At 46.5% G+C, this 12,449-nt stretch overlaps 1 protein-coding gene and 1 long non-coding RNA gene across 2 annotated transcripts in view; one reads left to right on the top strand and one right to left on the bottom strand.

Annotated features, from left to right (window-relative positions):
* The window catches only part of LOC112976611, a 40,962-nt gene that overhangs the window by 11,228 nt on the left and 17,285 nt on the right, over positions 1–12,449 (top strand). Inside the window, exons 2-3 of the long non-coding RNA XR_003257107.1 lie at positions 1,624–1,677; positions 3,158–3,301. This is a non-coding gene — a long non-coding RNA (uncharacterized LOC112976611). The remainder of the gene's footprint in view (positions 1–1,623; positions 1,678–3,157; positions 3,302–12,449) is intronic.
* On the bottom strand, positions 6,031–12,181 carry FAM107A (family with sequence similarity 107 member A). The gene is made up of 3 exons (XM_026088048.1): positions 11,818–12,181; positions 7,164–7,320; positions 6,031–6,326 (listed from the first exon to the last, which is right to left on the bottom strand). The coding sequence occupies exons 1-3, from the start codon at positions 11,985–11,987 to the stop codon at positions 6,219–6,221; spliced, it is 435 nt and encodes a 144-aa protein (XP_025943833.1). The 5' UTR covers positions 11,988–12,181; the 3' UTR covers positions 6,031–6,218.

Raw genomic sequence — 12,449 nt, 5'->3', positions numbered from 1 at the left:
TCCTTTATTAGCGGGGTTTTTAGTGGGGACCCTAATTGTCCTTAATTCCCACTTTTCTGATGTTCAGACCTTTAATTCAGGGTAGGTGGCTTACTGTCTGGGCAGGGAAAGAGGATTCAAACCGGCGCTCTGAGTAAACAACAGGAACCCAAAGGTGCCCTTGAGCCGTACGGAGAAACAGCGTTGGAGCCAGCAGTACGGTTTAGCCGCAAGCTCCCTCTTTGGGAAGGCGGGTGCGAAAGATCTGTGGCGTCCGTCCGTTAGGCGCAAATGCAAAACCCACGTACCTTGTCTCRAGCGTCCTTGGGGAGACGGGTGGCTGGTGCCTCTGTGGCTCGGCCGCGGCTSCCAGCATTCCCCGAGCGGGGACCCTTGTCCCCGGGACGCCGGAGCCTGACCCGGCGTGCGTGCAGCGGCGTGCTGCAGCTGACCTCTGCCGGCTGCTCGGGGAGGCCTGCGCGCCTGCTTGGCGTAAAAACCCGGAGCCGCCAGCGCCCGAAAGCCTGGAGTCTCTGGGTTTCAAAAATGCTGCTTTTCTGATCTGGCTTTAGACTGTTTGTGTGTTGCAGGTTGCAGTTTCAGCTGTTACCAACATTCCTCGCTGCCCTTGCCCCGGTGTTTTTTTTTCTGGTTTTGGGTAGCTATAATTTTAAGCTTGAGCCTGAGCAAACCCAGCAACCAGGAGGAGCAAGAATATGTCAAAACAAGYGGCTGTAAATGCAGTGAGTACGCTCATTGGGAGTGGACGCTGTGCCTAGCGGATTAAAGGGGCTGCCAGAGCTATAGGGCATTGAACATGGACATGCTGCTTGGTATCCCATCACATCCTGCAGCGATTTGGGGTTGCCAGCACTCGGGAGCCAGGTGCCTCTTTCTGACATTAACCATGGACCTTCTCTGTTTGCTCTGCTCTTTTTTTTTTGCCAGTGTCAGAAGTGCTCAGCCCCGTGCATGAGCTCTATACCTCATGGCATTTTCATACAAGTCGAGTCCACGTGCCCGTGGGGTGCACAAGGACCTCGCAGGGTGTGGTAGGAACCAACAAAATCYGCCACAGTGTATGGCTGTGATGTGTTGGAAGAACAGTTCTACATGTTGCTAATATTTTGGTTCAGTGTTTTTCTCCACTTCCCTAAGCATGCATATCTTGGGTATCATGTTGATATCACAGATTTCCTATGATGGCTCTATCAGCATAAAACTTGGCAGTCTTTGGCAGTTTTAGATTATTTCTTGAAATGACCTAAATATGAAGAAATACCTAGGATAGGCAGATGAGAATCTGACCTTCCCTGTGGGGAATGCCCAGCTGTGCCCTGTCTGAGGATACAGCTAGCTCAAGGAAGAAAAGCTGAATTTGCCATTTCTGAGACAGTAGGGAGAAGTAAATTAGGTAGGTTAAAAATAAGGGTCCTGCAGTAAGCAATTGCATTGCAGCAAGCAATCTAACAGCACTTTAGGAATGAGTGCAGAGGAAAAGATAACTCAGCATGACACAGAGAAATTGCAAAGCTGGTACTGAAAACTGTAGCARTAAGACAGATCCAAATAATGGAGCAGTCTGATTATAGCTAAAAGGCAGTTTAAAGAACAGAAATGATTGTTTCTTGCTCTCTTCCACAGAAGAGGAACTCCCATGACGTGAAAGACTAACTTGACATCTGCACATTGAGGAAGGTGTGTGATTAGTGCAACCAGTCGTGGGGGCATAGCCCAATGAAACCTCGCTGGCTGGGGCTGTGACAGGTTGCTGAAGTGTTTTATGGGGTCTTGCACTCCGCTGGGCTCCTGTCTCGCTGTGCTGTCCAGCAAAGATGTTCCCCTTTGTGTGGTTTGTGCCTGGGAAATGAGGTAGGCAATGTGTCGTGGCACCTTTGGATAAAGAAGTGAGCTCCGATTGTAAGCTGCAATGAGGTGGTGCAGCTAGAGAGGGAGATATCTGGGAAATCTGAACCTGAACTGAAGAACAGACTTTGTTAGCAACCTGTCTCTATAACAGGATGAGCTGATTACCCGAATCCAGGGCTCCAGGATTCGGGATATGGAGGGTTTGGAGCGCTGTGTACTTCAGAGTGGGGCAACCTCAGCTGATATCTGGTGTCAAAAGAAAAGCATCATCTCCACCATTTTGCTGAATGGGAAGTTAATGCCCTTGGCATTGAGGATATCATTAACAAATTGGAGAAATTCTTTTAGTTTGCTTTTCTGCACTCAGTTTTAGTGCCGCATCTTGGATAGTGTGCTGTGTGTGTGACCTGCATGTATGTGAAGCATCCTACTATGATCTTTCTCTTTATTATCTGTTTGGTCTGAGTGACTTTGCTTGATTTATCATAGCTTAGATATGGTCTTTGGTTGTTGCTAAAACTGTTTTAAAATGTTTAAAAATAATAAAGTGGACTCACTAGCATAAGGATTATATTCCTGTTCAAAACTGACTTTTCAAATTAATTCCAAGTGCAAGGTGTTCCTTTGGCTTTGGGTTTGCCCTGCTAGGCAGGTGGGCCTGTTTCACCAGGAAGAAATTTAACACACAGAGTTTCACTAAAAGAACTTCCATGCACAGAGCTTGATCTGGCATTTTTTTGTGCCCTGAAATTTTCAGCCAATTGAGATGGCATTTGGGAATAAGCAATAGATGCAGCACTGGGCGCAGGAGATGAAAATGGTTTGTTGATGAGCAAGTTAACACAGTACTAATGAACAAGTCACTGTCAAACTTCCGTGATTTTTATTTTTAATCAGTTTATTTGGCTTGTTGTCTGCTTGCATCCTTGGAGCTTTTTTCAGTTCCTTGTGGAAAAGAGCAAGATATACAATCATCACGTAGTTTATTTCTTCAGAAGTGTGTGCATTAAACAGTGTGAGCAGTGACAGTTAATTGAGTACAGTTGTGATATATATTTATAACTATAAACACAGACACAGAATATAAGATATCTACCACATAGGCAATATATGCAGTGCAAAAAATTGTCTTACAGCAATACTTCAAGAATCTATATCTTTTGGATATGTCACATTTCTTTAGGAAAGTGGTTTAGGGACATAGGGAGATGGACCCAAAATTCAGGAATGCATTTAAAAGAAAACAGCACACAAAGATTTTCCCAAATCTCTTCCTGATAACGTCAACACTGATCATTTTTTCATTCAGATGAAATTGTTGCTCGAGTCAAATACTCTCCTGCAGCACTGCAGCCGCAGATGCTGGCCACACGAAGAAATACGAGTGTCCAGTGAAGGTTTTACGGACTTTTGGTCTGAGTCCAGCAAAGGAGGCGGTTTTCAGTTTACAAAGGTGAGAATGTCTGTGCTTGAAAACCAGTGTGATTTTTAAGTGAACACTTCAGCAGTAAAAGCGTCGTCTCCAAAGCGCTGTCACGGAGGGCTCGAGCCCGCAGCCCTCACCTCGGCCGAGGTCCCCCCGTGCCCGGGCGCGCGCGCTGCTGGGCTGCTGCAGCCCCGTGGCCATTCTGGGCTGTGCACAGCTGCCCAGCGGTGCTTGTTCACGGCCGGTTTGGTGGTGGGTCTGCGGCGTGTGGCTGGATCCCTGGTTGCAGCCTGTGAGCGTGATGCTTTGGTGGGCTGGAAGGATTTCTTTTGGCTGTATGAGTTTAGCCTGAGCTGGGACAGTGAGATTTGGCCCTCCGTTTCTGGACGTAAGCTGAAAATGTACTACCAGACACTCCTGAGCGCTTGCGGACGGGGTTTGTGTGCTGCCACGCTCTGTGCTTCGGTAGGCATCAGGTCAAAGGGTGGCACCTTGATTTTTTTTCAGATTATATTAGCGTACTCAGAAACACCATTGTATTGTCAGCCTTTTCTTTGCTCATATGAGTGCTCAGTTTACCCAGGCATTTTGGAATGGCTTTCGACCCAAAGACTCACATAAACCCCCCTATCCAACATAGAGTGAGCTGGTAACACTGATTTCACTGGTGAGTAACAGATTGTTTCTCCTGGGATTAATTTAATCTGTGGCAAAACCACAGGTTAATTTGCTTTATTTTATTTTATTTTTTTGAGCTCTTTGATGAAGATCATTTAATCTGTGCTATAACCCCTCACAAAAGCCCAGCTCAGTAAGTTCTGGTTTGTTGTTTAAATTGATGTTATTTATGGGGTATTATATATCATTCTCTACAGCCATATAAAAGCATTCTTAGCAACACCTTTTTTTCTTGGAGAAATTTGGCTTTTTTTTCCCCCCTGAAAGAAAAAGATGCTGCTTCTTCCTCTTGGGTTGAAACTTAAACTACCTGAAAAGCTGCATGTTTGGAACGGACATAATAGCTCATTTCAGATTTTTTTTGACCCATAGTGACCATGTGCACTGGATTTCTGAAACAAAAACTTGTTTAGAATAAGTATGATGAGTGTGGGGCTAAAAGCTACCACAGAGACAGTGCTGTGAGATGGAGCTCTCAAGATCTGAAACTGGACTAAGGGCTTCTGTAATCTCAGACTGTCGTGCAGCCACATAACTGCACCACTGGACTTGACACTCGATGGGTAGCTCAGATGTTTTCCTCAAGCTGCCAGGTTGGGCAAGAGTCCTTTGAAATGAAATACCCTGCTGGACTGGGTGGACTAGGGAATAGGTTAGTAAGCTTTTAATTAACAAAGATGTGGTAAATGTCCAGTTTCCCTTTATTCACATATGGATCCCCTGGAGATGCGGATAGTAGATATTGTTTAATTAGGTATTACCTTCCCAGCTGACTTTGTCCATTGAGTTTTGCTGTTCAAGAACCAGTTTTCAAAGGCTGTTGGTGAGTTATGCCGTCTATGCTGGGCTATATCAGGGCTGATGTGAGAAACAAGAAGCTGAGATATTCCAGAAGGAGAAGTTTTAGCTCTAGATGAGGGCACCCTCAAGGCACAGGTGCATTTGGAGAAAGACTCCAGGAGTTTTGCAGATTTTCTACTCAGGTGCCCCATAAATGTGGTAGGCTCTGACCATAAATGGTGCAAAGGCACCATCTCCCCCAGCTTTGCTCTACTAGCAGCCAGGAGATTTTTAGCTTTGCAAGGTGGCAGCTGAAATGAAGCAGCCCTGACCCCTGGGAAAGGGGATAAGAAGCACTGACAAATAGTTTTGCAGCAGTAGCTGTGGGTCCTGTAACCCCTAGCACATACGGATGTCAGCTGTGCTGCAGGACTGGGCATAGAGGTTGACAGGAGAGCAGCCCGACACCAGTGTGACCTTACCACCCCTCAGTCATTGAGTATTTTTTTCCTGGGTTGCTAAAGTAGCACATGTCCAGCTGCTGGGTGAGGGACTGAAACTCAGTAGTCCAGGAGCAAGAAGTGGTTCATCTCTCTGCCACTCTGACCTTTCCCATCTGCAGGGATCTGCTACCTGGTCATTGAGCCAGTTCCATGAATACCCACATTGAAAACACCCAGCCTTTGCTTTCTGCATGTAGCATTTTCCTCTCACTTGGAGCATTTGTGGTATAGTGCAATGTATTTTCTGCCTGCGTATGGAACTGGCTAAATCGCTATATTCAAACAAGTTTGAAATGCAGTTTTAATGATGCTTGTGAAGAACCGTTGCACCCTGTCTGTCAATGCTGAATGGGTGTGGGGACACAGAGGCTGATTTTTCTAGCAGTTTAATAGTAGAGATGTGCTGCTGAGACACACAATATCCGTGAGGCTTGACTTGCGTAGTGGTGCAATACCTGTAACCCGTGGGAAAGCCACTGTGGTCACCTACACTGTTCTCAATAATAAGCAGATTGTCCCTTTYGGTTTTCACGCAAAGGTTTCCACGAGGTTCCCTAGAGCTGCAGCTGCCCTCCTACTACCCTGTGCTCGGCGAGCCTGCCTCTGGTCTGATGCAGGAATCCCCCAGCCTGCGGCAATGCTCATCCCTCCACAGGCTTCTCTGGCTTAAACATGCACTGTGTCTCAAGGGTCAACCAAGAGTTAGCTGGAGGTTAGCGTGCACCCACAATTTTGGGGGAAAGTGACATCATTTCTCTCTGCATCTTCTCATGTGAGTACTTCTAGTGAATACTGCACCTTTTCCRTTATGATACCTTTCTGGGATGGGAAAACCTTTTTTTATGCATTCTACTGGAGCAAGCATTAATAACACAGTAAATAGCCCCAAAGATGCGGCTGTGAACATTCACCATGTACAGAGATGTCAGCGTGTGTATGTTAGCGCCATCCTTGGTATGATCCCTTTTGTGTTTTGGCAGAAGCTACACTGCTTTCTCTTCCCCACTCACTGTTGATGTTCTTCTCAGGTTTTCTTTGACTTTAATGAATTCTGGTGCATGGTCTTCTTGCTTCTCTTGTTCTTTCTCCAGCTGAAATGCAAACAGTCACCATTATCTGTGCCTACTCAAGGATAAAAGTGCAATTCATTAGCTACATTCAAATGGTTGGTTTCATTAATGCTCAGGGTCCAGTTATTATTGCCCAGAATTGAATGACTGTGTAAGTCACATGTTGACTCACTCTTTTTCACCCTTAGTGTGTTTTTCTGGCCCACTGAAACATCTGTTCTTTTCTCCAGTGGAAAAGGTGGAGAGTGCTCCTCACTCCAGAACTGGCATGGAAGAGGGAGGAGGAGGTTTGAATCCTTCCAAGGAAAGGAGGCCTGTGAACCTGGGAAATGCTCTTACCATTAGGTTATCATCTAAAGGTTGTACTGCGTCTCTTCTATATGCAGAGTCTTTATGGATCTGTCCCTAAACCACCGTTTCATATTCCTGATTTTTCTCTGAGAGTGTTGGGTTTGATTTTTTCAGGTGGTCTTGGCTTGATTGATATTGTTGCAAGGGAACTCCTGTGCTATTAAATAAACCCATTTTATCTATTTTGAGYGTAAATATTGGCAAGTGGGGCAGGAAATTACTTTATTTTCAAAAGGAGCAAGTTAAATTGCCCACCCTGTGTGTCACCCTATGTCCCTGCTTGCTGACCCCCTGGTCTGCTCTGGCCGAGGCACTCTTCCCCCGGGCAATGCCTCAGCATGGTTTTGCCCGGGGTACATGTTGGGAACTACGTTCTGTGACTCCCATTTTATGCAGGGGTAGCAAAGCCATGCTTTGAGTTGAGCCCCACCGTACCCATCTCCTCTCTGGTCTGTGCCTTGTGTGGGGGTTGGGGTACCCTGGGGATGCCTGAAAACTCGGTTCTACCTGATCCAGCCTCTGGTGCCTCTTTAATAGCTCTTTTTCAAAGGGCGACTGCAATTTCTTTGCCTCTTCCTCTTCCTTCTTCTGTCTGATGAGTTGGTTTCGCCGTCGGTGCTCAAGCACCCGCTGCAGCTCTGGCTTGCTCTCCACGCCCAAGCCTCTGTGGATAAAAAGCAGATGTATCAGGGCCAGAGCACCTTCACCCTCCTGTGTAGCCACCAAAAGGCTGTCCTCAGCCCTAAATGGAAACATGGGGACCCGGGTCGCAAATCCGTCTGCAAGGGTTTGAGCATTTTATGGGGAGCACCTTACTGCTGGGGCCTGCGCCTCGGGCTGATCGCCTTGGGCAGCCACGGCGGCCGCCCTGCGGCACTGGAAGTTTTGCAAACCCTGTTCCACTGTGCTGCTGCAGCTTTCTGTGTTGGGAATGGAAGTGGCATGGTCTGTTGCCTCTTGCTTGTTACTAGTTTTAATTATTTCAGCAGCCACTTCAGTTGCATTTAGGGAATTTTTTTTTTCCACCAGCAGGGGTAGTCATTGAACTGCAATAATTGTCCTGGCAGTTCATTTCCTCCCTGTTGCATCCAGATTTGCTTCAGAGCTGAAGATTAGAGTGAACACCCTGTTAACATGGAGAGTTTGGGTTAGAGGCCAAAATGAAAGGTCCTTTTCTCCTGGAAGCAAGAGCGTTTGCTGATGAAGGAGGCACCTGGCTCCCGTTCAGCCCTATCAATGCATTTAAAGTGGGACTGCTAAAATCCTGTTTTGTTAGGGGAAGGGTTGCTGGAAAGGAGACGTCACAAGGACATGTTGATACACTTCGGGCATAAATATGCGGCAAAGAGCTGAAACAACTTCTCTGAGTAAACTTCATACACCTAACATTTCAAATGTTGCCATGTCTGAATTTAAACACTAAGATTTACCTTTTGCGAATGACCCTGGCCACTGTCCTAGCAGCTGCTGCTCTCCTGAGAACATGGAAGTAGTTATGCATGTGTAGGGATATGGGTTAATGTGGAACAAGTCCAGATGTGCTTGGTGTGGGTTGTGGGATGGTTCCTGCCCTTCCAAGATGCAGGTTTGACAGTCTTCTCTTCTCYATGCCGAAAGGAATCAGTCTCTTGTAAAATCCATAAACTTCCTGGCTTAAATCACTAAAACTGGTGACTCTCTGCCCTGCTGTGAATCCTAGCCAGAGAGAGGCAAAAACCTGAAACTTCAAAGCCTAACATTGCTGAAGGCTGAGGAGATTTTATTCTAACTGTGCGGAGTTTTGTGTATCTGAAGAAAAGATTATTAAGAAGTGATTGAGGTCATATTTACATAGGATGTCTTCTGCTGGCCTCTGCTGACAATAGCAACTGGCACGTAAATAATCTTGCAGGAAAATAGAAAACTGAAATAGGAGTTGTGCATTCTACCAGAAGTAATTGATTCAAGTCGTATTTTTGAGAAAAAGAAGTTGAAGACTTCATAGCTGTGATGCATGGGGAAGGACTGGAGCCTGACCACTTCTGTGGGCTGGATTTAACACCATTTAAATCAATGGGCTGAGACTATTTTACGTTCCAAGGAAATACTCTGAGCACAGATAACCTGTATTCGCAGGCCGGAGCCTGTAAGACGTGAGCTATTCTGCGTTCCTCTGCAGGAAGATCCCTTCTGAGGCGAGGAGATGAGTTCCCCTGTGTCAGGGATGAAGGCTTGCCGGGGTATGTGGCCACGCTCGGCAGGGTGGGAAGGCTGGGGACACCAGCTCTTGGAGGGGGACCTGATCTTGCAGCGAGGTCTGTGTCTGAGATCCCTGCAGCCAGGTGAAACTGTGCTGAGGTGAGTGGGCACCCATCRCTGCCGAGCTCACCAAGTGGTCCTTGCTAGCGACGCAAAGCTTCTCAGTGTTGGAAGGTTTCTATTGACCAAGGCTGGCTGGTTTTTATTAAGGTTATTAGAAAGCAGAGACATCTAACCTGGTGGACTTTGCAGCTTTCTTGGCAAGGTGTCAGGCGCTGAGGTAGTGTCTAACATCATTAGAAACTTAATTGGCAGACAGGAGAGGGAAATACTCTCCAGATGCAGCAAACCGCTGCACTGTCACAACACGGCTGGGGAACCAAGTTCCTTGGATGCTTCCAGTACCTGCGTTTAACRTTGCTTCCCATTGTCACCTCTTTTCTTGTTTTATGGCAGGACAAAGTTCACAGTAGCCTTAGCAAAATTAACAGGAGGATTGGCAGCAGAGCTTTTATGATGTTTTTTCAAGCCAGAAAGAACTCAGATTTTACAGAGATGCCTCTCCCAAGGCCTGAGAGAAAGTAAATCTGCCCTGGCTTGCAGGAGAGACAGTTTGTAATGTTGCCTTTGGATTTGTTACTGTTCTTTGGTTTAATTGGCCTGTGCTGTTAGTACCCAGAGATGTTGACTATGATAAGGGTTTTGTTGCACAAGCTGCTYACTTGAGTTGCTTCTGGGTTCTGCTTAAGAGGAAAAAACAATAGCAAAGCAGAAACAGGAGCAAGTCATAGGTCCCWCTTTCTCCTCTTCCCCTTCTCTCCCTCTGTAGTAAACTAGCAGGAGGCAAAACTGTTGCATTTGACAGTGATTCGCAGGCTTTTTACAACCGCTGTTCCTCCTTCCATCTAGGATATCCRTGTCAGCTTGGTGGTTTTTGTGAACCAACTCTGGGGCTGACAGCATTTGATTGTCCTGGAACCCAGAGACACCAAAAGAGACTATTAAAATTGATCTAAATCTAACAAGGCTCCATAACCTAAGCTGGATGATTAAAGGTTTGATCGCTTCCTGTTTTTAAATCAAGGAAAAAAAAGAATAAAAAAGGGGTAAATATTTGATTAAAGATCCGACAGCAAGCGATCAGCAAAGGTAGATTCCTGTTTGCAGTAGGCTTTGTTTTGTGTATTTGCTGAAAAATATTTGGGAGGCCTGAACATGAGCAAGTTTAAATTGGTGTCCACAACCTGCGTGTCTCTCTSAGATGTACAGGACTAAAAGGAGTGGGGTGAGGAGATGGCAGGATGGTTATGGTGGGGCTGCCTTCTGCTAGTGCCTGATGGGAAATGTGGACATAACATGGTGGCAGGCATAGGACTCAAACAGCAAATGGTGGCACACTTCAGTATTTGCCAGCTTGCTCTGCTCAGTGCGCTGGGGTCTGTACCCTGTCTATCCTGTCACGTTATCCTGCTCACCCCCTTGCTTTCCTGCCCCATGGTTTAGCAGGGCGCCTCCAGGACTGCCCTGCTGTAAGAGTGGTTGTTGCTGCCCCACATCCCGTTCACACCAGTGTCTCTGCTCCTCCTTGAGCCTGACCAACCAATCTTATCTGACGGCCACAAGCCTTTGGCAAACAACGGCTGGTATTTCCTTGTTCATCTCTACTATTTAAGTTGCAGTGGTTTCTTCATGCTTTGTTCCATTGTGGTTAAATGGGAATTATGTTCTGGGAGATCAAGGCCAAGATGGTGAGCCTTTAACTGAGCAGCATCACTAGGCAGAATATGGTCACTCTCAAGCCAGAAAGTTTTAAAAATATCCGTCTGGGATAGTTAACGCTGCCTCAGTGGTGGGGAATGGCCGAGGCACGGTAATTCTTGTGKTTCTGTGGTTCTGTGAGCTCCAGAATCAGATCAGATCTGAGCCCAGCCAGTGTCCGTATTGATTAAAGCACCCTACTGGCAGGCTTGATTGTTTGCTGAGTATGTCTCGTTCTCCTGATGACTTAGTCCTTTTGAAGAGTCTCTGCTCCTTTTAATTAGACAGTCAAAGTGTGATCATGTCAGAGTATTTCTGAGTATTCAGCAAACTTCTATAAAAAGCCAGCAGATTTCTTGCTGTGCTTAAAAGGCTTTGACTGTGGGGTTTTTTTTTGTTGTTGTTTTTAACTTCACTGATGTTCAGGCATTTCAGTTTATCATAAAGGAATGATGCGGATATAGGTCCTTGGTCCCTGGCGTCATAATCCCGATGTTACGTTTGTACCCCAAAGAGTTAAACTGGTGTGATGGGATGGGAAATCAGGAATGCGAACGCTAGCTGTATCTTTACCTTAGGAGCACTTTGATTTTTATGGAAACAGGGATTAGGCTTTCCCCTGCATGCATGATCTCCCACTGATGCTATCGCAGCTCCATCCAGCTTGCACCTCTTACTGCYTCTGGATTGACCCAAAGGCCTTAAGGCATGTGGGAAGGCAGCACATTGGGATATACTTGGCAAGCCCCTTCTCATGAATCAAGGAGATGGAAAAAACAGGACAAGGGAGGGAAYGTTCATGGAACACCAAGAAGGGGATGGTGGGGATGCCTTGCATGCAGAGATCTTGGGCTGGGTATCTGCAGCTTCCAGAGCTTGTGGCTCAAAGTGCAGAGAAATAGCARGCAGCTCCAGAAAGGACTTGGCAATGCCTCCGAATGGCAGAGGCTTCCAGTTTTGCTGYTGTTTTGAAAGAAACTGTTGGTTCAACGAAAAGAGAAAAGGGGCTACAGCAAGTTTTATCCTGTGTCTGTAARTGAAGGGATTTATCATGACCTTCCAACTCACAGGCTGTCTCTGACCATTCAGCAGCATCTGGCTGATGAGCTCAGACTCCTCAGCACCTCGCAGACCACTTCAGTGGCAGGTGGGGGCCTCCTCTTACCTTTTGTGGTTCATCAGCAGTTCTCTGTGCAGCTCTTGGTGACTCTTTGAGGCTTTTACGGGATTTAGGAGCTTTTTAGGTTTGATAAGATCTGGGTTTCCATCTATGTAGTCTGGGTGAGTCAGGATATTCCCGCTGTCTGGTCGTTCCCTCTGTATTTCAGTGTACATCGATGCTGAAAGAAAAGAGAGGTGTTTGCATGAGAAGTCTCGCTGTGCTAGAACACAGGAGCCCACCGGAGCTCTTCTCCCCTGGCAAACAGGAGGAAAAGAGATGGTGCCTGCCCCAGCAGCTTGACACCTGTGTCGGCATCTGCACGCAGGCACGTGGGCATGTGTCCGGATGTGCTGGTGTGGTTTTGGAGAGATTTAAAAAAATACTCCCACTGCTTTGTTGATCTGACAAATATTAATCAGATCACTTGTAAGTTACTTGTCAGCCACTTGCTTCAGCAGCTGCAGCATTTAGTGCCAAGGATTAATTAACGCAAGATAGATCTAACTAAAACTGGAAACAACCATTGATTTGGACTGCGCTGAGCAGCTGCCTTGGTTGACCTGGCCGATGTCATCAGTGCCTTAGCACAGCACTGGGGATGCTAGAATATGAGAGGGTTTCAGAAACACTGGCCC

Source organism: Apteryx rowi, unplaced genomic scaffold, assembly GCF_003343035.1.
Source record: "Apteryx rowi isolate R43461 unplaced genomic scaffold, aptRow1 scaffold_75, whole genome shotgun sequence".
Lineage (NCBI taxonomy): Eukaryota > Metazoa > Chordata > Aves > Apterygiformes > Apterygidae > Apteryx > Apteryx rowi.
The sequence above is the reverse complement of the archived record's forward strand: the minus strand, read 5'-3'. Positions and strand labels throughout refer to the sequence as shown.

Excerpts from the sequence above, each read along its gene's own strand:
- FAM107A (XM_026088048.1), bottom strand. The coding sequence starts at position 11,987 with ATGTACACTGAAATACAGAGGGAACGACCAGACAGCGGGAATATCCTG. Across the intron at positions 7,321-11,817 it reads CTGCTGATGAACCACAAAAG|AGGCTTGGGCGTGGAGAGCA; the intron begins GTAAGAGGAGGC and ends TTTTATCCACAG. Across the intron at positions 6,327-7,163 it reads GGCACCAGAGGCTGGATCAG|CTGGAGAAAGAACAAGAGAA; the intron begins GTAGAACCGAGT and ends TTTGCATTTCAG.